Source organism: Symsagittifera roscoffensis, chromosome 4 (assembly GCF_963678635.1).
Source record: "Symsagittifera roscoffensis chromosome 4, txSymRosc1.1, whole genome shotgun sequence".
In the NCBI taxonomy this organism is placed as follows: domain Eukaryota; kingdom Metazoa; phylum Xenacoelomorpha; order Acoela; family Convolutidae; genus Symsagittifera; species Symsagittifera roscoffensis.
Window position 1 is genome coordinate 38,586,350 of NC_087065.1, and position 24,677 is coordinate 38,611,026.

General features: G+C 37.3%; 2 protein-coding genes across 2 annotated transcripts; both read left to right on the top strand.

The window, feature by feature from the left end:
* Positions 1-2,461: 2,461 nt before the first annotated feature.
* LOC134844127 (nucleotide sugar transporter SLC35D1-like) lies at positions 2,462-4,292 on the top strand. The gene has a single exon (XM_063860642.1). The coding sequence runs from the start codon at positions 2,643-2,645 to the stop codon at positions 3,651-3,653; it is 1,011 nt and encodes a 336-aa protein (XP_063716712.1). The 5' UTR covers positions 2,462-2,642; the 3' UTR covers positions 3,654-4,292.
* A 2,044-nt stretch (positions 4,293-6,336) lies between these two features.
* LOC134844500 (uncharacterized) lies at positions 6,337-12,996 on the top strand. The gene is made up of 2 exons (XM_063861207.1): positions 6,337-8,892; positions 12,326-12,996. Exons 1-2 carry the CDS (start codon positions 6,639-6,641, stop codon positions 12,892-12,894), a joined length of 2,823 nt encoding a protein of 940 aa, XP_063717277.1. The 5' UTR covers positions 6,337-6,638; the 3' UTR covers positions 12,895-12,996.
* The last annotated feature ends 11,681 nt before the right edge of the window (positions 12,997-24,677 follow it).

Below are 24,677 nucleotides of genomic sequence, written 5' to 3' on the forward strand. Positions count from 1 at the left end.
TTACTGGATTTTTGATGTGTTGGTCCCATTTAAGGTTAATCGAGTGTATCAAACCTAAATCTGATTGCTTTAACTGCTTTTCGATCACGTGATTTCCAAACTACAGAGTTTTTACAAACTTTTAAGTTTTTCACAAATTTCCATTACTTCTTTTGTTTCGATGCTTATTTCCTTTAGAACTGGCATATCAGCAGACAAATCGCGAGAAAAACGGAATGAACTGGATTTACTGTAAACCGAAGAGAAGAACTTTCGAATTAAATCTGGTTTATCTTTGTCAGAATCAGCAGTGAAATTGTGGTAAACGTTTTGGGTGGTAAACTTGATTTTCTAAAGGCTTTAAAAATTGAAAGAATTTTGCTAAAAAGTAAAATTTCAAACGTTTTCGCAACTATGTGCATCGTCAGAATTTTTACAATAAACTAACCTAAATGACGATAAAACATCAATTTACAAATGTTATTTTCAATAATTCACATACATTCTGGTTCTAAACCATCATGTTAAAAAATTAGCCAATCACAGTTGACCTCTAAATTACTACTAGGATTAAAATACTTTTAACCTCTAAAATTAATTAAACATTTTAAAATTAATTTGTCTGAAAGTTTTTGAGTCATAATTTCGATTTAGACATGTACGTTTTAAATAAAAAACCAAAATTATTTTGGGACTAAATTTTCAGTGTTAACTCCCTGCTACCAAACTCATCGCGCGGGTTCAAGCCCGGTTTCCTTTTCTTGAAATGTATTGCCTCTAGTATTAACACTTTTGTTTTAGTTGTTTGACCTATCTATAATTTTCCAACTCAGATCTGCGCTATTTCCCTCAAGTTGGCTTTGCTGAAGGTGAAGGCCTACCGGTGAGTCTGCGTTCTTATGTTCCTCAATTCTAATGGTCAAATGTCGAACAGTTTGTCCGACATAGGTGGAAGTGCATCCACGCCATGGCAGTTTATAAACCACTCCTGACTTGAGGTCATTAGAAAATGCTGACTTCAGTGATAGTAAATATGATTCTAGTTTTCTTGTGGTAAAAACCAATTGAACGTTAGATAAATTTCGTAACCTGTTAGCAAAATATTGGCTTTGGTTACCCCTATATTGCACCATCAGCATTGGGGGCTTCACATTTTATTTTTGGTGATTGAGTTTTGGACTTGCCCTCACATTGGACTTGCCCCTACCCTCGATGATTTTGCACAGGGCCTGTCGCTACCTTTGCGGACTAATTTTCAGGGTACTGATTTGTCATTCCTTGCGCCCTATTAGTTTTCCTAGCCTTATCAAATTGCTACCAGCTAGAAGTACTCCTAAAAACCTTGTTTACAGTGCCTTGGATAACACTACGCTTATACTGAGTTGGAACGCAGCTTCTATAGTTCAGTATAGTCCCTGTATTTGTTGGTTTTTGATACCAACTGCAAGTTACACCCCTATTCTGCGATACATTTATGTTAAATTCCAGGAACGGCAAATTCCCCTCCGAGTTAGTTTCCTCTAGAGTGAACTGCAGATTTGGATGAAGAGAATTGGCGGCATCGAGAAGACAGCTCGGCTCCCCTCTGACTGGACTGTTCTAACAATGTCATCCACATACCCGAGGAACAATTTCACCTGGGGAGTATCCTTCTCCTGGTTCTTAGCGCGGCAACAGCTTTTACAGTATCAGACTATCTCAGTTATTGATGCGTATACGTCATCGGATATTTTTCCGCATTTTAGATGATACCAGTTTCGGCAACTCGCATTCAACCCCATTTGATCTATATGTGACTTTCTTGCTGCAACATGGGCACACAAGGCTTTAAAAAAGCATGCATTTTGGCCGCCATTCTGGTCGAATATCACATAAAATCGACGGCATTCTAGCACAAAACTTCCTCGAAATGACCGACTGACACAATCATCGCAAATCGGTTTTGGTATACGGTATTTTTGGGGACCGACCTTTTACCAGACCGACCTTTTACCAGAAAAGTTATAACATGGACCTTTTACCAGACTCGATAAACAAATTTGATTGGCCGATGTAATGACGCCGTTTAGTCTGGTTTAAGACAATGATTTCACGGTTTCTCAACAAAGTTTTGTTTGTTCTAGCCGCTTCCTTTTCAAATCTTCCACTTATTTTAACTTAAACTAACTAATTAAACTAATTGAGTTATTGAATTGTGGTCTGGTAAAAGGTCGGTCTGGTAAAAGACCTTGCCCCGGTATTTTTGGTATACCTAATAGGCTTTGGTATTATCGCATCTGTAAAAAAAAACCACTCCCCTAAGTTTGCATTTTTGACACTATAATAGGTTAATGTCTGAGTACTCCCAGCGGTTGCAGTTGTGACGTCCAAAAAATGACTGCTCAAAAATTTTCCACGTTCTAGTTACGACGTTTCTGTAGTTTTGCAAAAAGTTTCAAAAGACTTCAGGTTATATTTGATTTTTTGTTAAATTCAGATGTAAACCTGTTAGTGTCAAACATAACTTGATAGTTTTGTGACAAAAAATTGAGAGTTGTTAAAGGGCAGTCCGAGTATTCGCTTCTCTACACTGATGCCGAGCAGTCTTGTTTAGTTTTATACTGCGTCCTGCCAACATATTTGATTTGCCATTTGTTTTCAGTTATGATGTTACAATAGAATTCATGGTTAGTGGAATATCAGTTGTTTTGGATAACTTGAATCTGAAAACTGCCGAAATGAATACCGAACAGATGCCAGCGTCATTCTTGAAGCGTCTTTTATCTGCAGGGTTTTACGCTATGACCTCGATCCTGATTATAGTGTGCAACAAAAGTGTTCTGACCGTGTACAATTTCCCTTCATCGCAAGTACTGGCTGTTGGACAAATGGTGTTCTCAATACTTCTACTTGGATTCTTAGGACTCATTGGAAAAATATACGTTCCCTGGCCGAGCTTTGCTACTTTCCAGAAGATTTGGCCGCTTCCTTTGTTGTACTGTGGAAATCTGTTCTCCGGTCTCGGAGGAACAAAAGAGTTGAGTTTGCCGATGATGACAGTGCTACGGAGGTTCTCCGTATTTATGATTTTGGTTGCTGAAATTTGGATTCTTAATGCATCTTTCTCAAATTTGGTGTATTTCTCTGTTGGTGTTATGATTGTAGGTGCAATTATTGCAGCTGTAAATGACTTATCCTTTAATCTTGCTGGTTACTGTTATATACTGGTTAACAATTTATTCACGACAGTGAATGGAGTAGTTACTAAACAGAAATTGGATGTAAAAGAACTCGGAAAGTATGCAATTATTTTTTACAACAGCTTGTTTATGATCATTCCTGCAGTTTGCTTAGCTTATTCTAGTGGCGAAGTGGACAAAGCTTCCAAGTTTGATCAATGGACCGATGTAGGCTTTCTCCTCAACTTTCTCTGCTCCTGTGGAATGGGATTCGTCTTGATGTACTCTATTGTTTTATGCACACAATATACATCTGCTCTTACGGTTTCTGTCATAGGATGCACGAAAAATGTCTTCATTGCTTATTTTGGTATGGTGTTTGGCGGAGACTACGTCTTCTCATGGCCAAATTTCTGGGGTCTGACAATCAGTGTAATGGGTAGTTTGATTTACGCATATGCTACATTCAAGCCGCCTAGCGGGAGGTCAGCTAACTCAAATACTTCCAAAGCATAAATTGAAAAAATGTATCTAGTCTATTGTACATACTTTCAGAATTTTTTACCATTGGCTTACCATTTTATATTTCTTTTCGTTCAAAATAAAAATCCCTTTTTACTGTGCTGGTTATCCGCTCTTTATTTGAGAAATAAAAAGTCATTGGTGCTTGTTTTGTACATATAAATCCATTAATTAGACGGATTTTTGTCCTTCCTATGAGAATGTTTTTAAGAGTCAATGAACGTAGTGAAGACTCGTGTTTAGCTTTTAAGACATGTATGGGACAACTGTTTAAGTTTCTGAAATAATTCTGACCTCAAGACAGTGAAATAGAGTTGAAATTGCAACCGAAATTTCAAAATTGCATTTGAACTGTCGAAAGAGCAAACCAAAATGATTGCGCTTTTGATTTCGCTTTTGACCAAAATGATTGCGCTTTTGAAATTGCAACCGAAATTTCAAAATTGCATTTGAACTGTGAAAAGAGCAAATCAAAATGATTGCGGTTTTTCAGAGTCCAAGCCCTTAATTTCATAATAATTTTCATTCAGCAGCAAGCCGACGTGCAATTTTTCAATAGTACAATGAACACATAAAACGCCGACAAAAAGGCAACGCGAAACTTCAAAAAACTAATTCTTAAATTCAAAGAGCTTTAACGTCAAATATTTTTTCTTTGAAGTTGGAAAGTTAAAAGTTTTTCAAAAAACAATCAGGATTTTTTGTGTACTTTTGCGTTCATCGACTCTTTTCCAATGTTAGCTATGTTTCATAATACCAATCCAGTCTTGTTGTTATGTAATTTTATGATCAGTTGTTTGAAAATAGTTCAAATGATAAAATCGTGGAAACGAGGAGTGTCAAGACTATTTATTTGTATAAAATTTAATCGCTTTCTTCAAACAAGTTTTTAATTTTCATCTGAGACATGTAGTGCTGCAAGTGGTGTTCTATCATATCAGTCTTGTAATCAGTTTTTTGAAAGAATGTAGTGAGTACTCTTTTATAGGTGTTGGTGATTTTTTTCAGGATAGAGGGTTTGTCATGGGCCCTATAACATCTTTCAATTGTATCTAAAATATATGTTCTTGAGGATACATTGCTTCGGCTTTAATAAAATTTTTGCTATTGATCCAATTGTCTCAAATTGGATTAATTTTATCAAGAAAGGCAATCATTATTTGTTCTTTAAATTCAAAGAGCTTTAACGTCATGTATTTTTTCTTTGAAGTTGGAAAATTAAAAAAAAAAACAATTCAGTATTTGTTGTGTACTTTTGCGTTCATCGACTCTTTTCCAATGTTAGCTATGTTTCTAATTACCAATCCAGCCTTGTTGTTATGACATTTTATGATAAATAGTTTGAAAATAGTTCAAATGATAAAATCATGGAAACGAGGAGTGTCAAGACTATTTAATTGTATAAAATTTAATCGCTCTCTTTAAACACGTTTTTAATTTTCATCTGAGACATGTAGTGCTACAAGTGGTGTTCTATCATATCAGTCTTGTAATCCTTTTTTAGAAGAACGTAGTGACTACTATTATATACTCTTATATAGGTGTTGGTGATTTTTTTTTTAGAAAAGCGGAGTTTGACTTTTGATTTCGGTTATCAGTTCTGTTTTTTCTTCTTTTTTAAAAGAAGGACGGGAAACTCCTTTATCCAATTGCAAACTCTTTATCGAATTGCAGAGTTGTAAAAGTGTAAAAATTAAACGTGATTGTTTTCGTTTTTCAAAATGACTTATCGATAAATGACTTTTCTGAATTCCCAGCGGAATAGAACTTTTACCTACTCATTCAGTTTTGGTCAACTGGGTTACTTTTATCAACAAAATTCTATCACAGATTATTCTTGAAATTCAAAGAGCTTCAAGGGCATATATTTTGTTGAAATTCGAAAATTTTTCATTTTGTCTCTGTGTTCATTACTGTTTTCTAACTGTCTGTTGGCTACGTTTGTGATTCAGCTTTGTAAACAAAATTCTGGAAATGATTGCGAACCTTTGAAAATGATACTTCAGTTTTTTTGTTTCCATGCGTTCGTTGACTTTTTTCTATCAGCCTTTTGGCTGTGTTTGTAAATTCACCAACTGATTTAGTAGAATTTCATTTTTCGGCTCCAAAGGTTTATTTGGCTGAAAAATTTTTGATAGATGTTGTGGCCCATTCACGTCGTTCTTTTAAACGTGGAATAGATTTACTTTGTGTTTTTTGGCCCCAGCCCTGAGCACTGCAGAATTTTTATGGGGAGGATTAGTGTTTTCAATTTTACCGTGACCGTTAAAGGTGCGGATGACATTGTGAACCCTCCGACCGTAACCGAAGTGGGATTCGAACGAACGACTCGCGCATTAAGAGCGGCAGAGTTTACTTAACTGGCCATGGCAGATATGTATTACTACTATGCGTGGGCTCGATCCGGGGGAGGGATGCTTGAAAATTATTTTTCTCAGAATGAACATCAGTTGTGTCAAACGTGTTAAGATCCGTTTTTTGACGTTTTATCAATTAATTTTTTGATATGTTTTCTGTCGCACGTGTAAAATTTTGGAAAGTAGAATACCTCCAGTTTAAAATTTTAAAAATCCTTATCGCGAATAGGCTCGCGATAGAAACTTTAGCTTGGGTAGTTTTCTTACATCCATTTTTCACACTAATTCGGGGTTTATGTGATGTAGTGTTTATATTGCTTCGCAGCTGATATTTTTCAGGTAGGAGTATGATCTAATCGAAATTCTGTCATTTATTCAAACATCAGAACAAATTATGTGTAGTTTTCAAAGTTTTGAAGATTTTGGATGGCGTGTCTTTGTTATTCTGGCATAAATCTATTGCAAATCGTCTCCAAAATGATAATATTGTTTCAGATTTAATATAGCCAAATGTTTTAGATAGTAGTGTTTCTCTTTCCCAATAGAAAGAGAATTTTATTTCAGATCCTTTGTGTTAAATCAAGAAGCTGGCAGGTTTTGTTTACTTGCTTTTCTGAAAACTATGTCTGTTAATTTGACAGAAGATGATGTTCAAACAATACGTGATGTTCTGCGACAGATTGGATCGGGAAGCAGTCAAGGACTCTCGACGGTGTACACTCCTAACGTAAACCCTGCTTTGAATGGATACAACAAGCCCCCTAAAGGTTGCAAGTTCTCTGGAAGAAATTCTAAGTTCAAGAGACAACCACATGTTCCAGGGCAGCAGCAGCCTGTGGAACCGCGAGTTAACCCTGTGCTGCAGGCTAAAATGATGAGGCTTGCTAAGATGAATCTGCTTGGAGCTCATGCCAGCACTGAGGGACCCCTAGGATACGCGAATAAGCCAACGGGAGCGATTAAAACAGCAACTGATGGGCTGAGTCAGATTGATGCAATTTGCAGGACAGGGCTCCATACTAGCTGGGATAGAATAGGAAGAGCGCCTGAAGATATAGTGAAACAGTGCTTAGAAGCGAACTACCTGAAGTTGAGAAATACTTCAGACATCACTTCAGAGCAACGAATCAAGCAGCTGATATCTTCATTGAGACTGCTGCTGATCGAGTTGAACATACCTTCGGATGAGTTTTTGAAGTACTTTGAAGAGTACTTGAACTTGTTGATTGAGGAGAAAAATTGGATTTCAATCACACCCTCAACAGCTTTGTTCATGGCTGTTAATTCTGAGCAGGATGACGGAAAACCAGATGAACCAAACAAAGACTCCTGGTTTACTTGTAAGAAATGCAAGTATGCCTACCCGCCGCAAAAGTTCCCCTGCATGATTTGCGGCTCTACATTCAAAACTATTTCAGATCTGTTTGCACATAACTTTGAAGTTCACTGTAAGCTTGTTTTTGAGTCGTTCCAATGTGAGATATGCTGTCGTGACTTTGGCCAGAACCCGATTGCTCTGAGAGGTCACTGTAACGCAGATCACTTTTGTAAGTTCGCTCACGTGGAGTGCCCGTACGGGTGCAAGGTTTTAATAGTAGAGGAGGGTAAAGGTACTCTGAATCAGCATTTGTACACTGAACATCTATGTAGGATCTGCAACGACCTTGTTGGCAAGTCTCTGACTGACCATCAGAACCATTTTCACTCTTTGGATAAGAACGCCGACTTAAAGGGCAATCCGATTGTCGAAGCGCTAACCGCGCCGCCAACGCAGCCGCAAGTTAATGGTCAAGCCAGTAACGGTTTTAAAAATAACCAACCCAGAAAGCCATGGCAGCCTAGATCGAATAAGTACGGCAATGATGGACGAGGCAAAAGTTTTGACAGGAAAGGGTCAAAATGGGACAGAGGGGCAAGGTCTCGAGACAAGTCTCATGATCGGAAGCGAAGATCAAGAAGCAGAGGCTCACGCAGCCGAAGATCCAGAAGCCGAGAACAAAGTAAACGTTCCAAAAGAAGTCGAAGTCGTGACCGAAGTTCAAGGCACAGTCGGGATAAGAAACGATCAAGATCAAAGAGTCGATATTCTAGAGCTAGTTACGATAGTAAAGCAGACAAGAAATCGGAGCATCGAAGTTTTGAAACTCACAGCACGCGGGATACGAATAAGTCGTTTTCAGCCATTGAGATCCCAATTGCATCTCCGCCTCAGCGGATGTATAGTCCGTTGTCTGAAACAGAACCACTTACATATGGCTCGGTAAATTTGAATGAAGAGCGATCGAACCCGGTTTCACTAGGAGTTTCAATGCCACAGACAAGTACCGCTTCTAAAGGAGATGCAAATGTTTTCACTGCTCGCTGGTTTTTAGGCGATGAAAAATTAAGTTGGCTGAAATGTGCTGACTGTTTCCACAAAGTCCCTCCTCCCGGAACCTACTCGTGTCCTGTTTGTCCTGGCGATTACGAACTGCCCAGCTCTTTGTACAGACATGTGGAAGTGTCGCACGGATTTGCTGTTCCAAGATCATTCGACTGTGAGTTCTGTTCGGAGATATTTATAAACGCCGCCAAGTGGGACGATCATATGTATGCCCATCATTTATGCAAAGTTCACAGACAGAATCTCGCAGGAGTTACAGGGTCTGAAAGTGCGACCTCATTTGACCCTCGGGAGAAACCGAACGTGGACTTAGCCGTGAACGTCTCTTATTGTACCGAGTGTGAACATAGCACTTGGAAGGGGTATGTTGCGAGTGAGCCTAGAAGGGGTATCAGCAGTGTCCACGTGAAGTGCCCAGTCCCTGAGTGTCCTATGATGTTCCATTCACAACTCGCAGCAGACAGACACTTCGCCACAGATAAAAGATGCGCTAGTAAGTGTCATCTTAGATCAATCTTTGCTGCTTGTCAATTCATATGAGAAAGCAGTGTATAGGTGATTTAATCATTTCTTAATTGTCGTTTATTGTTGTCGTCACTGATAAGCTTCGCAACATATTGCCGCATATGGCCACATACTGTGATGTTTGATAAAACTTGCATATGTGGAATGTATTCTATACAACGTTTCACTTGACACATGTTTAAGAATTCCCTATGTTGACTTGTTAAAGTTTTTTTAACGTATTATTTGTGTCAGGTTACATTCAGGGGGATTGCAAATATGGCGTCCAAGTATGACTGCTTAAATCTTTATGGTTTTCGAGATATGGCGTTTTTTATGATTTTTTCATTTTTATTTCCAAAAACTTAGATATAAAAAACTAACCGAACTTGAAACTCTCAACTTCATAGTGCGGTGATGTCAAGGTTGTTCAGTTGGTTGCAAATCTAGCGTCCAAGTTTGACTGCTCGACTCTTTGTGGTTTTCGAGATATGGCGTGTTTTTTGATTTTTTCAATTTTTTTTTTAAAAACTTCCCTTTTTTGAAATTGTCAATTGAAATTCTTGAAACTTCTTCAATCGAAAACTCGTAAATTGAATTTCTTTGTGACCTGAATTTCCCAACCCTTCTGGTGCAATTTTGACAGGGTAAATTCAAGGCTCGCAATTCTTCCCTCCAAACATGACTGCTCAAATGCTTCTGATTTCGTGGCGATTTTAATTTTTTTTTTGTTAATTTTTTTTCAATAATTTTTGATATTTTAAAAAAAAGAACTCGAAATGCTCATCCCTAAGGTGGTGTCTTGTCAGGTACACTTTTTTGTTGCCAATTCGGTTTCTAAAAATCACGGCTCAAATCTTTTTGGCTCCCGAGATGTGGCGATTTTTGATTTCTCCATTTTTCTTAAAAAAAAACTTATTAAAAAACTAACCGATTAAATTCTCAATATCTTTGGCGGGGTTCTGAGAGAGTCTATTCAGAGGGCACTGTCAGGGTACAACTCTGGCCTCTAACGTTTAGTGCTCAAATCTTGTTTGTTTCCGAGATTGTTTGTTTCTCATGATTTTTCGATACTTTTGAAAAAAAACTAAGGGTTAAAAAATAAAACATTCTTCTCTATGGTGGGATGCTGTCTGGGTACAATATAGGGTAGCAATTATGCCCTCTCTTTTTATCTGCTCAAAGCATTTTGGTTTTCGACCCATGGCGTTTTTTTATGAAATAGAAACACCTGATAGAAGAGCTCAGTTTATCTTCACTGTTGCATTAAATATCGGTGTTTTGGTACATGTTTTCGGAAGCTCTTTTTACATTAAACCATCTTTTTGAGGCACCGTAGGTGTGAGTCTTGAGCTAGTTTTATTCGGCATTTTTATAGTATATTTCAGGAAAAGCATAATTCAAGATAATATTTTCTTGGAAATTGGCTACATAGCATTTTCATTTTCATAGCTTTCGGATTATTGAATTGTTATTTCGACCATTGAAAATGGAGAAACTTTGTATTCGGGTGTGTTTTAGTTGTTTCTCTTTGTTTTCAACGCAAAATCATCTACCACAAATAATCATCTGAGAGTTGTGTGATATATCATATTAAAGGCCTTTCATTCGTAATTCTAACGACCTTAAAAATTTCAAAAAATTTCTCCCAGTGCCGAAAAAACCTGTTACAAATTTTTGATTTTTTGTTCAATTTCGAGTTAAAAACGCGATTGAGTAACATTTCCAGCGGTTATGTGACAATGAAGATTTTATAAAGTAAAACTATTCTAAAAAAATAAGAAAATCTTCTCTCATTTTTTGTTTGGTATTCAGTTATTCAAAATTAATTTTGTCGATCATGCCTAACTTACTAATTCTCTCCAGGATCGTATAGTTTTTGAATCTTACCAACCACTCAAAACGTCAGCTTAGTGTTTTAGTAAGAACTTTTTTCTAACCTAAGTCGCAAATATCGGTGCCACTTTTAGGGCACCTTTACTGCATTTTGATAGCATGTGCTTGGACATTCGAATTGTAAAAAGTTAACAAAGTTGATGCATTTTTAATTCATAAAATGAACCGAATAATGAATCAAATAATTCATCAAATGAACCGAAAAAGGCTGTTTGTTTCAATCAACATAAGAATCATAAAAACTCGATTTTAGAAATTTAGATATAGAAACTCAATATATCCCGCAATGTGGCTCTGTTTTGCAATTTGTTACATGCAAAGTTAGATGCCTTCAGTTTATTATATTCCAAATTAATGTGGCTCTATGTTTTGCAATTTGTTACATGCAAAGTTAGATGCCTTCAGTTTATGATATTCCAAATTATTACTTGCAAAATTATGTCTATTTGCATTTTGTGCCACTTTTGCTCAATCGTGTTGGCAATTCATTAGCATGTGTAGCTGTTTTATTCGTGGTTATTGTTTATCGGTGGTTAAGCGTGCGTGGTCTCATATATGAATATATCTGCAAAATATATTATTTCTGAAAGCTTATTTACAACAGTCGCATTCAAAGGCTCCTGGTTTTCTCTAAAATTAAATCATTTTTTGAAAGCTTATCATTTCGTTTCGCTGACGAGTCTGGACAACAGAATTGGAGTTTTAGGATGATAGAATTTTTCAGCGATTGCTTTTATTCACTCAATGTGAGCGTAGCGTAATACTACGAAGCAACTTTGTCCTCCAACCTAAGTCGCAAATAAAAGCTCTTTGGCGTTTTTTTTTTGGTATATTTCTAAGTTTTTTCAGCTTATTGCATATGTAGCTGTTTTATTAGTTGCTGGTGCCAGTTGATTGACAAGTGACTGTGGCGCAAATGCGAGGACGTGAGACTCATAGTAATCTACTGGTCGGAGGTTGAATTCCGGCTAGTAGAATTTTTTTGTTTGGCGGTATTTTTGTTTTGCTGCATAGCATGGGCAAATTAATAGCAAATCTAGCTTTTTATAGGCAGCTAGTGTTCTTAATTTTTCATGCAATCGTGACGCAGATATGAGGACGAGAAACTTCTAATCTCAATGTCGGAAGTGTGATTCAGGCACAGCAAAGTTATATTTTTCAAGGCTTATTTTTATCCTTTTCTTATTTCACTTTTTGGCTTTTTAGAGCTATTTCTTTCAGTGTTCTCGCTCGTATTTGCGAAGTGTAGCTTCACATGTTTAGAGAAATGTTCAAGTTTAGAGAAATAGTCAAGAAAAAAGATATTTAATTTTTTTGCAACGAATAACGTGGCGTAATATACTGTGCTACTAAAGCTCCAAACGGGTACTAAAGCAGCAAACGGGTCAGTATTGCTATGAATCATTTTTTTGTTCAGCCTATTAATATGGTTAGAGTTACAAGTACTTCCACACACACACACGTACTCTTACACGAGGTATTTATAATTGTTTTGATTTTGTTTACTCAAAATTATCTTGTTATAGAGTACAGGTTGGACGACAATCTGAAGATGAAACACTGCGTGTCGTGCGTGCTGTCCATGAAACCAACCCGAATTTTGTGCTCCCATTGTCCACCCGAACTGTGCGAATACACGAATGAGTACGAACTACTCGACCACATTCTGTCAACACACTTCGTCGATTCCAGGTTGACATTGATTCCCTCCTTCGATTGCGATTTCTGTCAACGACAGTTCACCGACTCACAGTTTGGACTCTACATTGCTCATCTGAGCCGAGAACATAAGTTATGCGCTTTGCATAAATTTTGTGACGAATCTCTAGAATGCGAGTCCATGTTTCCCCGTGATTGGGACGATCCTTGTGTTAAGTGCGCCGACGGATCGACGACAGCTGGAAGTACGTCAGTGCCAATTCAGGTATCCAGTGGGATGTTCCAGAGTCCAGGGTTCCCCGGTGTATCGAATACACCAGCTCCCAGTTTTAACCTTCCCAATCCAGTTGCTTCTATGCAGGCTACTGGTGCCAGTGAACCACTGACTGATGTCGGTTACTTTAGACTGTCAAGTGCACTCCAGTATTTTAACTGAACTCAGTTTCGAAAACACGAATTTGTCTTGCATGAGTATTTATTTCAGAAAGAAAGTATGCCTAATGGTTGAAATTGGAGGTCAAATAAATTTGTTAACACACTTTCGATATTCATTTTGAAGGTCATTTTTGAGGTTTCAGATCTTCTTGGATTCATTCAACAGATCATGATGTTAAATTTGATAACGTAGATGATCGATTCAGAAAGCTAATTGGAACTGAAAACAAATTAGCCAGAGTACTTTTCGATTCTGATCACAAACTTCGAGAATATCATTGAAACGTTTTGTCGTCATTTGGATTCTCAAAAAAGAACTTAAGAAATCTCAGTTTTCGGAGAAAAAAAATAAACCTTATCATGTCTGTTATTGATAGAGATGTTCCGGAGTTCGGGTAAACTTCCTAGGTAATTCCGGTTTCGGAATCCGGTGAATAATTTCCAGGTTTTTGTAAACAATTTTACTATCTCCGACCAAAAAATTAGTTTTTGGCCGGAGATAGTCAAACACGAGTTATTGAATAAAAAAATATGTTATCATGGATCAAAACCAATTTTTCCTATAGCTCCGGAGTCAATCTGTTAGGTTTAATGGAATTGATGTTGATTTGATGCACAAAGCACAGTGAAACACAGATAGCCAACATGCATTATGCAGTTACTCATCGGCACCAAATGAATTCTGGAATCCTCCTCCGGAATCCTGAATCCGGCAATTTAAAATTCCGGCGAAATCAATCCGGTTACATCTAGTTATTCATACCACATAAGGGTAGAATGAATTTTCCGTTGGATGATTTCAATTTTTTGATGTGGATTTTTTATGTGGGGTTGGCCAGACAACGTTCTAATTTTATGTGGGTTTAAGAACGTTGTCTGATCATCCAGCGAACCGTTAAATATGATGCGCAACCTTATCTATTTGGCTCGATTTTTTCTCTAGTTATTGGCTAAACCAGTATATTTGATTTCAATATTTTTTTAAGAAAACAAAAGCATGGTATGATGTGTTACGCTTGTCTCAGCACGTATGGGATGATATTATACATACTAACAGTCTACGTCTTTGGAGACAGATTGTTAAATTAGCGTAAAACTTCTAATGTGGATTGTTTGCACCACCGTCGTACAAAAAATTTAATTAAAATATGATAAACAATATAATGCATGTGTGCTCTGAAAATAGAAAAACGAAACCTGCTATTCACAAGCACCATATGTGACCCCATGTGAGCAAATAATGAACTAATGCACGTTTTTCTGATTTCGATCGTTCTGTTAACAGTTGGCACTCAAATAAATACATCAAAAAGTCGTGCTAGACGAAAGCTTTAGTTACGAGGGGCTATTTGATACGAGGGGCTTAGTTTGTAGGCAGGAGCCCTTTTGATTTTAGATGACATGACTGTACTAAAACGTGACAAACGTCACTGACAAAATGTCTCACCCACAAAATGATGAACAGGAGAGGCGGCCGCCGTTTAACGATGACAAAGAAAAGTTGACAACCCACGACACATCGAGTTCTAACAAGCAGTATGACTACCTAACCAAAATGTTCCAGCCTCCGAAGGGTACTAAATTTGCCACCGCCAGAACCAAAAACGAAATAAGTAAGTTTGAAGCTAACAAGCTTGGTGGCCTAGGCGGTGTTTCAGCATCAATGTTGACCCCTGGCTTAAAACAGGAGCTCCAGATTTTGGAAAAACAAAAAACTAGTGTAAGTCATGGTCCAACGTGTATTGCATCTTCAAGTAGTAATAGGAGTCCTGAGCTTGTAGACTTAGAGAGCATTAGCAGTCAAGAAAAATCAAGTAATGAATCACGTGATCGAGGCAACCGTGAAGTCAGTCAAACCTTACGAAGTTCTGATCGCAGTAAAACAGGACCTTCTAGCGAAAGACGCAGAACTAGATCACGATCCAGAGATAGGTCAGGGTCCCGAAAGCAATACGAGCCCAGCAGTAGTCACAGATACCACCGCAGTCCAGAACATAGTAGGTTTGAAACGAGAGGTAGGCACCTCCACAGATTTTCTTCACACCGAGGCGATTCAAGGGACAATGTTGGACGAAATCGAGATTTCGGTTCTCGAGATTCGAGAAATACCGACAGTCTAGAGCCTTTTGTTAGAAATAATCGTGGACATGGTCGAAGTACTAGACCGTTTGCACCTCGTGGCAGAGGTTCCAATTTCCAAAGAGGATCCATTAGTGGACGAGGGGGTGGCTCAGTCAATCAGAGGAATCATCAGAATAACAGAAGACCTTGGAATGATAATCGCAGTTATTCAAAAAATCTGGGCGCTAGATCTAGCAATACAGAGCAGCATGCTCCGGGAACATCAATACAGTCAGAGCCAACACAGAAACAGTTCCAGAACACACGAGGACTTCAGCTTATGGATAAGCTCGATAAGTTAAATATGGTGAGTCGTTTTTTAGAAACAGCCAGAATTTACGAAACGAAAATCGAGCCAGCTGAACAAGCCAAATTGAAAGAGCGACAAAAGTTGTCAATGATTTTGCCGAAGACCGCAGACGAGGATACTATAGCAAAGACGTTGGAATCCAACATGCTATGTGTAAAGAACTTGAAAGACGTGACTTCGCATAAACGTTTGGCAAGCTTGGTTTGCACAATGCGTTACTTTTTGGGACAACTCAACGTAGACATTAGTTCACATGACAAATACTTCGAGCAGTACCTGTCCTCGTTTTGTGCCACAATGGGGTGGGATCCAATTGGTGCAGAAGCAGCGTTGACTCTAGACGTAAAAGAGAAATGGGATGTTTTCAAAGACTATTCATACTCTCCAGGCGATGATTTCAAGTGCAAAAAATGTTCGATCGTTTACCCAAGCTCAAAGTTCAAGTGTATAACATGCCAACAGCTGTTCACCTGTTTACCCGACCTTTTCTCCCATGAGTTCATAATGCATAGAAAACTTGTTCAGCCTTCATTCCAATGTTTCGTATGTCAGAGTCAGTTCGGGTCGGATCCTGTAAGCTTCGCGAGACATTTCACACTTGAACATGTTTGTTCAGCCGGGCATTCTGAATGTGCATTAGGTTGTAAAACTCTGATCGCTGGATCTTCCTACATCGATCTGGAAAACCACACAGCTTCTCAGCATAATTGCAAAATTTGTGGCGATTTGATTGGCAACTCATTGCGGCAACATTTGGATTTTTTTCACTCCTTGATGAAGACTTCTGATTATCTACCTGAAGTGTACTTTGAACCGATTGTTGACGAAGAATTGGCAAAATTAAATGACCTCTTGAACACGTTTGAAGAGGTCAAAAGAAAGAATCCGCAAATTTTCGATGAGTGTGCAGAAGTTGAAAGTCCAATCAAAAGTCCACCAAGTAGCTCAAATGTTGATTCAACAGCATCTTTTAGCGAATTTGATCTGAAAAATTTTGAACCCATGAAAAATATTCACCGTTATTTGACTTCAGATGAAACACACACAATAACGAGTTTAAATCTCTGTGCGATCAGTGATACTAGCGAACACCGATTGACTCAGCTAAGCGATTTAACAGAGGAAGAAACTTGCCTTTACATGGACACATCTCGAGATCCGCGGCTGAAATCTGAGTTTTATAAAAGCTCAACATTTTTTCTAAGTTTGAATCATAATTCTTTCAATAGTAATGAATCAAGTCTAGAGGAGCGACTATTCAACACTTCTAGTAACTTGACCCCTTGGAGGTCAAGTGGCATACACCAAGAGTTCAAAATTCTGAAGTATAAAACTGCATTCAATGATATTTTCCAGACTCATGAGAACCAAATACGTGCTATTCCTATTCAAAAGGAAGACTCCACTCTGAAAAACAGACTTTGTCCGATACCTGCGAAATCAAGGCGATCAGACAGTTACCGGGAAGAGCCGGTGGAACTCATTGTTGACTCCAATCCAAGTATGAAATTGAGACGTAGTGAGTCGTCCAGTATTAATAGCAGGACTAGCTTCCCGCCCCTACCAATGCCACCTGAACCGGCTGTTCAAAAAGCGACGTCCGAGTGGGATCCGAGATTTGACAGAATCATTCACGAATTCGGAGAATCTGCATTACGGACTCCTCCTCCCCTGTCTAAATCGACAACTCGAAATGAGATTCCGAAGTTTGGAGTCGACTTCAGGACACCGCCCGAGAAGCTAACCGAACAGATTGCGACATCGCAAAGCAAACCTGCCGTCATAGATCGAGATCCGAGGTTAAAGAGGTCGTCATCTTCTTCCAGTTGCAGCGAAACAGCGGTAAGGAGATCCTCCAGTTCAATCAACCAAAATACAGCAGTTGAAAACTCAACAGAAATTGAGCGCAAAAGAATGGAACAAACTATGGCCCTCTATTTAGCCAAACAGAAACCTAATTAAATTGAAAAAATTTAATATCATCAGACACAAGTAGGTGTTCCTGTAAATTTTCAATATTAATAATCTACATATTTTACTGGAATATAGTTAGAAATTTACTAATTTATTGAAATGATTAATTGAATTCGTTTTCCTTTTTTGACTGACTGTCATTGTTCCGATCCATTGAAAAATGGGGAGGAACTTCGTAATTTTTTCTTTTTTTTTGTTTTCCACTCAAAATCAGGTACCACAAATAATAATCGGACTGGGTTGAGTGATATATCATTTTAACGCCTTCTCATTCGTGATTCAATCGACGTTTAGAAATATCTAAAAAAACCGGTTTGAAATTTTTGATTTTTTGACGAATTTCGAGTAAGCGAGCAGGCTTACAATAGTTTTTTTTAATAGCTTAAAAGCTTACAATTGCTTAATTTAGGCGGTAAAAACTTAGTTTTACCAGATTAATTTAAGTTTTTTTGAGTCTTTTCGCGCCTTTTTGGAAACAAAAACGTCAAAAATTGAAAAAACTGCAAAAAAATATATTTAATGATTTTTTTTTGATTTTCTGGTCATTTTTCTGACATAATTGTTTTTCAATTTGCTTATTTTCCTATGACTGTCGAATAGGTCTAAGCTCTAGTTTTTCGTTCAGATCCTTTTATCGCACCACGCAGAAAAAACTACTATAATTAAAAAAAAATTTTGTGTTTTTTTAAGAGTGGTCGGAACATTCTGTGCTACTTCTTGCACCTTAACTGTCTATTATTGTTAGAATTGTGGCATCAGCAATAACTATTTCAAAACAATCATCGGCAGGCAACGAGAAGATGATTTTTTCACATTTTATGAAGGGCGCATGTTCAATTATCACATTGCAAAATATACAAATCATGTGTACGTTCCGAGAAAGTTATTACAAATTTTCAGCCAATTGATTAATTCAAGCGGGCTCGATTAATCGATGCTCGTAAAAAAAATGTTGAAGAAATTTTTTAAATCCGACCCCAACCCTAGTTAAGTATATTCAGCATGCTTAGAAGTCCTAGAATCAAACGATATCTCGACTGATTAAAAGGAAACGGAATAAACTAGCTTAACACTGATTGTTTGATCGAGTTATTTTTGCTTAGTTTGAAATTACGGGTGTGCATATAATTGCTTATATACGGGTGTACTTGTCATTGCCGACGTTTAGCTGAGTCTCGAGTATTATAATACTTCGGCCAATCTATCTATACATTATTTAATAGGCATGTTTAATTGACACATGTTTAAGATCTCCCCTTGTTGGCATTTTTAAGAGTAATGAACGTAGTGAGTACTCTTATATAGGTCTTGCTGATTTGTTTGTTTCTTTTTCACGCTCATTTTTGATTTTTCGCAGCTTGGCTTTTTAAAAATCAGTGCATTTCTGTTGTTAAAAGGAAGGCAAACTCCGCTATCGAACAGCAAAATTGTAAAGGTCACGAAAAACGTGACTGACTTCTAATTTCGAAAATGGAAGTTAATTATCAGATTTGCCAGCGAAATAAAAGTTTTACCTATTGATCCAGTTTTCTCAAATTGGGTTAATTTTAACATAAAAGTGTCCATCATAAATTGTTCTACAAAATTCAAAGAGCTCTTGGCCATCTATTTTTTTCTTCGAACTTCAAAAGTTGGAAAAAACAAGTCGTTTTTTTCAGTTTCCTTGCATTCATTACACTTTTTCAGCCTAAATTTTTCGATCACAGTTTATTTAACTAAATTTGAAATTCTTATCCCTAAAGTGGGGTGCTGTCAGTGTACACTCAGAGGTTGCAAATCTGTGTTTCAAGTATACATACTCTTTATGTTTTTTTTTTCATTTTTTATAAACTTAAAGATATAAAAAAACTAATCGAATTTGAAATTCTCAACCCTATACTTTCTCCGGAACACTCGGAGTTTGGAGATCTGGCGTTTTAGCAGGGGCGGATCTAGGATTTTCTCGAGGAGTGGGGCGGTTTGTAAAAAAATCTTTTTTTTAAGTCAACCAAATTGATTTTCCGAGCTCTGCCAACGCACTGAAAACGACCCTGCTTAAGACTAATATTCAGTGCCGCAGGCAAAATTTTGAAAAAACAGGCTGTAAAAGGCGTTTTTAGCAACTTTTTCTAAAGTTTTGTCTGCGCGCGCTCCCCCCTCAAAATTAGTATAACATGGCGCCAACGGCGCCTTTAGAAAATTTTTAGGGTTCGTCAGCCAATAATAGATATCTCAAAATAGCATAAAGGGGGACCATTTGGGTCGGCTGGTGGTAGAATTCCTGAGGAGGGGGCGTCCGCCCCAGCGTCTAAGTATGACTGCTCAAATCTTTAAGGTTTTCGAGATATGGCATTTTTTATGATTTTTTCAAATAATTTTTTAAAGTAAAATTAGATATAAAAACTAACCGAACTTGAATATTTCATTTATATACTGGGTTTCTTTCATGGTACACCCTGAATTTGCAAATCTGGCTTCCAAGCAGGGGTAAATCTATATTTTCGCGAGGGTTGGGGCGGTTTTAAAAAGAAATCAAAAATTTTGTTGACCTTTTCTCAAGTCAACCAAATTAATTTTCCGAGCTCTGCCAACGCACTGAAAACGACCCTGCTTAAGACTAATATTCAGTGCCGCAGGCAAAATTTTGAAAAAACAGGCTGTAAAAGGCGTTTTTAGCAACTTTTTCTAAAGTTTTGTCTGCGCGCGCTCCCCCCTCAAAATTAGTATAACATGGCGCCAACGGCGCCTTTAGAAAATTTTTAGGGTTCGTCAGCCAATAATAGATATCTCAAAATAGCATAAAGGGGGACCATTTGGGTCGGCTGGTGGTAGAATTCCTGAGGAGGGGGCGTCCGCCCCAGCGTCTAAGTATGACTGCTCAAATCTTTAAGGTTTTCGAGATATGGCATTTTTTATGATTTTTTCAAATAATTTTTTAAAGTAAAATTAGATATAAAAACTAACCGAACTTGAATATTTCATTTATATACTGGGTTTCTTTCATGGTACACCCTGAATTTGCAAATCTGGCTTCCAAGCAGGGGTAAATCTATATTTTCGCGAGGGTTGGGGCGGTTTTAAAAAGAAATCAAAAATTTTGTTGACCTTTTCTCAAGTCAACCAAATTAATTTTCCGAGCTCTGCCGAAGCACTAAAAACGACTCGGCTTAAGACAAATTTTCTGGGCGGCAGGCAAAGTTTTGAAAAACAGGCCAAAAAATGCGTTTTTAGCAATTTTTTCTAAAGTTTTTTTAACCAATAAATCGCGTTTTTTTACTAAGGACGATCGTTTGGGTTGTCAGCTGGTTGAATTCCTGAGAAGGGGGGTGTCCGCCCCTGCGTCCAAGTATGACTAGTCAAATTCTTAAGGTTTTCGAGATATGGCAATTTTTATGATTTTTTTTTTACAATTTTTTCAAAGTAAAGTTAGATATAAAAAAAGTAACCGAACTTGAAGTTCTCAACCATATAGTGGGTTGCTTCCATCGTAAACCCAGAATTTGCAAATCTGGCGTCCAGGCAGGGGCGAAACTAGGATTTTCTCGAGGGTTGAACCGGTTTTGAAAAAAAAATTCGAAAATTTTGTCGACTTTTTGTCAAGTCAACCAAATTGATTTTCCGAGCACTGTCAAAGCGCTAGAAAGACCCTGCTTTGGATAATTTTTCTGTACCGCAAGCAAAATTTTGAAAAACAGGCTATAAAATGCGTTATCAGGCACTTTTCTTAGAAAAATTTACCAAAAATTTGTGTTTTTTTGGCGCGCGCTAACCCCTCAAGTTCAGTATGTATTGGCGCCAAAGATGCCTTTAGAAAAATTTTAGGGTCCGTCAGACAAAAATGTTTATGTCGAAATAGTACAAAAGGGGGACCCATTGGGTCAGCAGGTGGTCGAATTGCTAAATCCGCCCCTGCTTCCAATCATGACTGCTCAATTCCTTTAAGTTTCTGATGTGGCGATTTTTGTTCTCAATTTTTTCAAAAAATTTTGATAAAAAAATCATCTAACAGAAATTCTCAACTCTAAAGCGCTGTTCTGTCAGGAGTTGTTCAGCGGGCACTGTCAGGGTACTAATCTGCTCAAATCTTTTTTGTTCCCGAGATATGGCGTTTCTCATGATCTTTTCAATACTTTCTAACAAAACTTCAAAAATAACTTATAGAAATTGAAATTCTCGACCTTATGGTTGGATGCTGTCAGGGTACAAAATAGGGTCAAAAATCTGCCCTCTAATCTATCTTCTCAAATTATTATTTTTTTCGAGATGTGATGTTTTTTATGAAATAGAAACCCCTGATAGATGAGACCAATTTATCTTCACGGCTGCATTAAATATAGCTGTTTTGGTACATGTTTTCGGAAGCTCTTTTTACGTTCAGTGATCTATTTGAAGCACTAGGTGGGAGTCCTTCGCTAGGTAGTTTTTTGTACGAAAGTTATCACACTTTTGTAGTCATAGGATAACGACCATTTTGATATAACAAGAGATAGATATTTCACAACCCAGCCGTTGAGATGAAACGTGGCAGTTTTACCGATTGATGTATCGAGCTGTTTGTCGATATTTTCAATCAACTCTTTTTTAAGTATGCTATTTCATGGAAGATATTACACTGCTGAAAAACAATGTCCGCTAAGAACTGCCCGAAAAACAATGTTTTGGCACTTGTTTGAAGGTTATGATCAATTAACTGCGTTTTTTTCGGCGTGCTACCAAATTCATATAAGGGCTAAGCGTAGCTTAGTTTGATAACCAATGCGAAATCAAAATGGATACGAATGTATTTTGCAATGTCTGCGCTAGTCAGCCAAAATATCTTATTTTCAAAAATCTTGCATACGAGCATACTTCGGCTTTTCGCGTTAATACAGATCGCTGAAACGTGAATGGAAACCTGCAAGTACTTGGTATACAAAAGAATTCGATTGATTTTGTGATTGTTTAACAAACAACAAATTCATGTGACCATGTCTTGACGATTGATGCCTCCATCATTGTGACTTATTCACGCAGTGCCAATAGAGCAATTGGATATGGTATGACTCTTAACCGAATGAGGAAATCAACATTTGAATATTTCCGGGTTAACCAAGATAAAATCGATCATTTTCATTGCTGCTCTTTGACAGGAACTTACGTGAATGGTAACTGTGCATGGTAAATGAGTACAGCAACTAGTGAACTTATCAGGTAGGTGTTCGCATCAAACCCCCGGAAGACCGCATGCGTTAATTTTCGATTACTTTTCTTGCAAAATATAGGTACACTAAATGAATGTCACTTGAGGGCGAGAGGATAATATTTTCAGTTGTATTCAAAATTCAATTAGGTGATTTTAAAATTAGGAATAGAGAAACTGCTTTTTATAACGAAATTTTGCTTTTTCGTCAATATTGGTTTAAGACAAATCATTTGAAGCTGACATTAATCAAGGTGATTCAGATTTTTTCATTCATTTGATTTTTTCCCTTTCACTTAATACGGTCAAATATCCGAATAACGTGCGAAGCAATATTAAACAAAACATACTTTTTTGGACTGAAAAAAAAATGTTTTTCATCAGATTATAAATGTGCTCTGCAATTTCTATGCTACATGCAGAGCAATCAGCTAATCTTGTTTCATTTAAAGCTAGAATAAATCAAAAAGTTCACTTCAGGCAACTTTTTGCACTCTACACTTACTATTCTGCTGCGGCGGAACCAGCAGTATATTGATAGATTGAACTTCGTTAGCAGAGAAGTATATGATAGCTGAAACTTTAATTTAATCGTGTTTCGGTTTTCATACCGGAATGTCTGATAAAAAATCAAAAGATTCAAGTACAAAAGATAATTTATTAACTACTGGGTGCAAAATACATCCCAATTGGATTTAATCAAGTGGAGAGGGTTTCTTTCATTGATTTTATGACACCAATTTTAGAGAATTTTAATTATATGTGCGATTCAAATCAGGTTTGTGACTTTATTCGTGGTGATTGGGGTGCAAGTAACCATCAATCTGCAGCATATGAATGGGGGCCTAACTCAAACAGAAAACGACAAAGATACCGGCGATCAAGACTACAGCCTCTTGAACGACACATCTCACGTAAAAATAGGTTTCTGGGGTTACTGTATTGAAGACCAAAATGGGGTCACGCTGGTCAATCAGAACGTCAATTTCAGGTAGCTGAGCTATAACAATGATAATCAGTACTTCGAAAGCATGCAAACAATCTAGAATTGTTTTTTGAGAAGCAACTATTTTGCTTAGGCTTTGTGATTAGCAAGCCTTATCAAAACGGAGCATAAAATTTAAAACGCCTTTTTCAAATTGGGTTGAGCTTAGGTTAAAAAATAATGAGGGCAAAACTTGCTTAGATTTTAAGGAAAAATAATATGGTGCAATGGGCAGATTTAGGGGGGAGGGGTGGAAGCGCCAATATATACTAATTAAAGGGGGGAGCTCGCGCCGAAAAAAAAGCTCCCAAAAAAATTTCACAAAAACCAAATTTGGGTCCAAATAGGGTCTTTATATTGTTCTGGGACCACTCGGAAACTCAATTTGGTTGAGCTAAAAAAATTCGACAAAACCTTACTTCGAGAAAATCCTAGATCCGCCCCTGTGGTGCAATTTGTTTTGGAAAAATCGGGCCCAAAAGTTTACCCGAAAAACAAATCATATTTGGTTTCTTAATTAATCATAAATTACGCAAAAACTACCTCGTCAATTACTGACAGCATTATTTAGACAACAACAATTACTGACAACAGTGAGCGTTTAGCGTAGCGCAACAATGTTTAAGAAGGTTAGATTCTCCACAAAATTTGCGTAAAACGTTTTAAAAATGTTTTTAATGAAAAATGAGTGTTTTGTCTAATAAAAATAGCAATTTTGTGTCTCAAACAAACAAATCAACCCAAACGATTTATTGGAGAGTATGACATTCTTAAAACTTACTTAGTTGCGTAAGAAGTTCAGCTTGATAGAATTTTGTCAGTAACTTACTCGTTAGTTTTGACATAGTTTTTGGTCAAATAATTAAGCCAAAAATGATCCGTTTTTGGATTAAATTTTTGGACCCAATTTTTATGAAATAAATTATTGTCTTCTTCACCTCAATTTAACCAAATTTAAGAAAAAGCTTTGGTAAACGGAATAAATTGATAATTACTTGGTTAATAATAAATTCAAATGCAAATGTTGTAGATCTTCGGCGCTCTTGGCCTAGCGGTAATAACTAGGCCTGGGACGGCAAAGTTCCTATCTTCCTTTCCGGACCTGTTTTTTTTTCCAACGAAAAATGTTCAGTTTCAATCAAGTTGTAGTCCTATTGTTTGTCTGATTATGTTTTAAGGGCTTAGTTGCCTTACCATGGCATTTTCTTGTGCTGCTAACAATTTTTGCGGTAGCTG

Coding starts and splice junctions, on each gene's coding strand:
- LOC134844127 (XM_063860642.1), top strand. CDS start 2,643: ATGGTTAGTGGAATATCAGTTGTTTTGGATAACTTGAATCTGAAAACT.
- LOC134844500 (XM_063861207.1), top strand. CDS start 6,639: ATGTCTGTTAATTTGACAGAAGATGATGTTCAAACAATACGTGATGTT. Junction 8,893..12,325: donor CACAGATAAAAGATGCGCTA/GTAAGTGTCATC, acceptor ATCTTGTTATAG/AGTACAGGTTGGACGACAAT.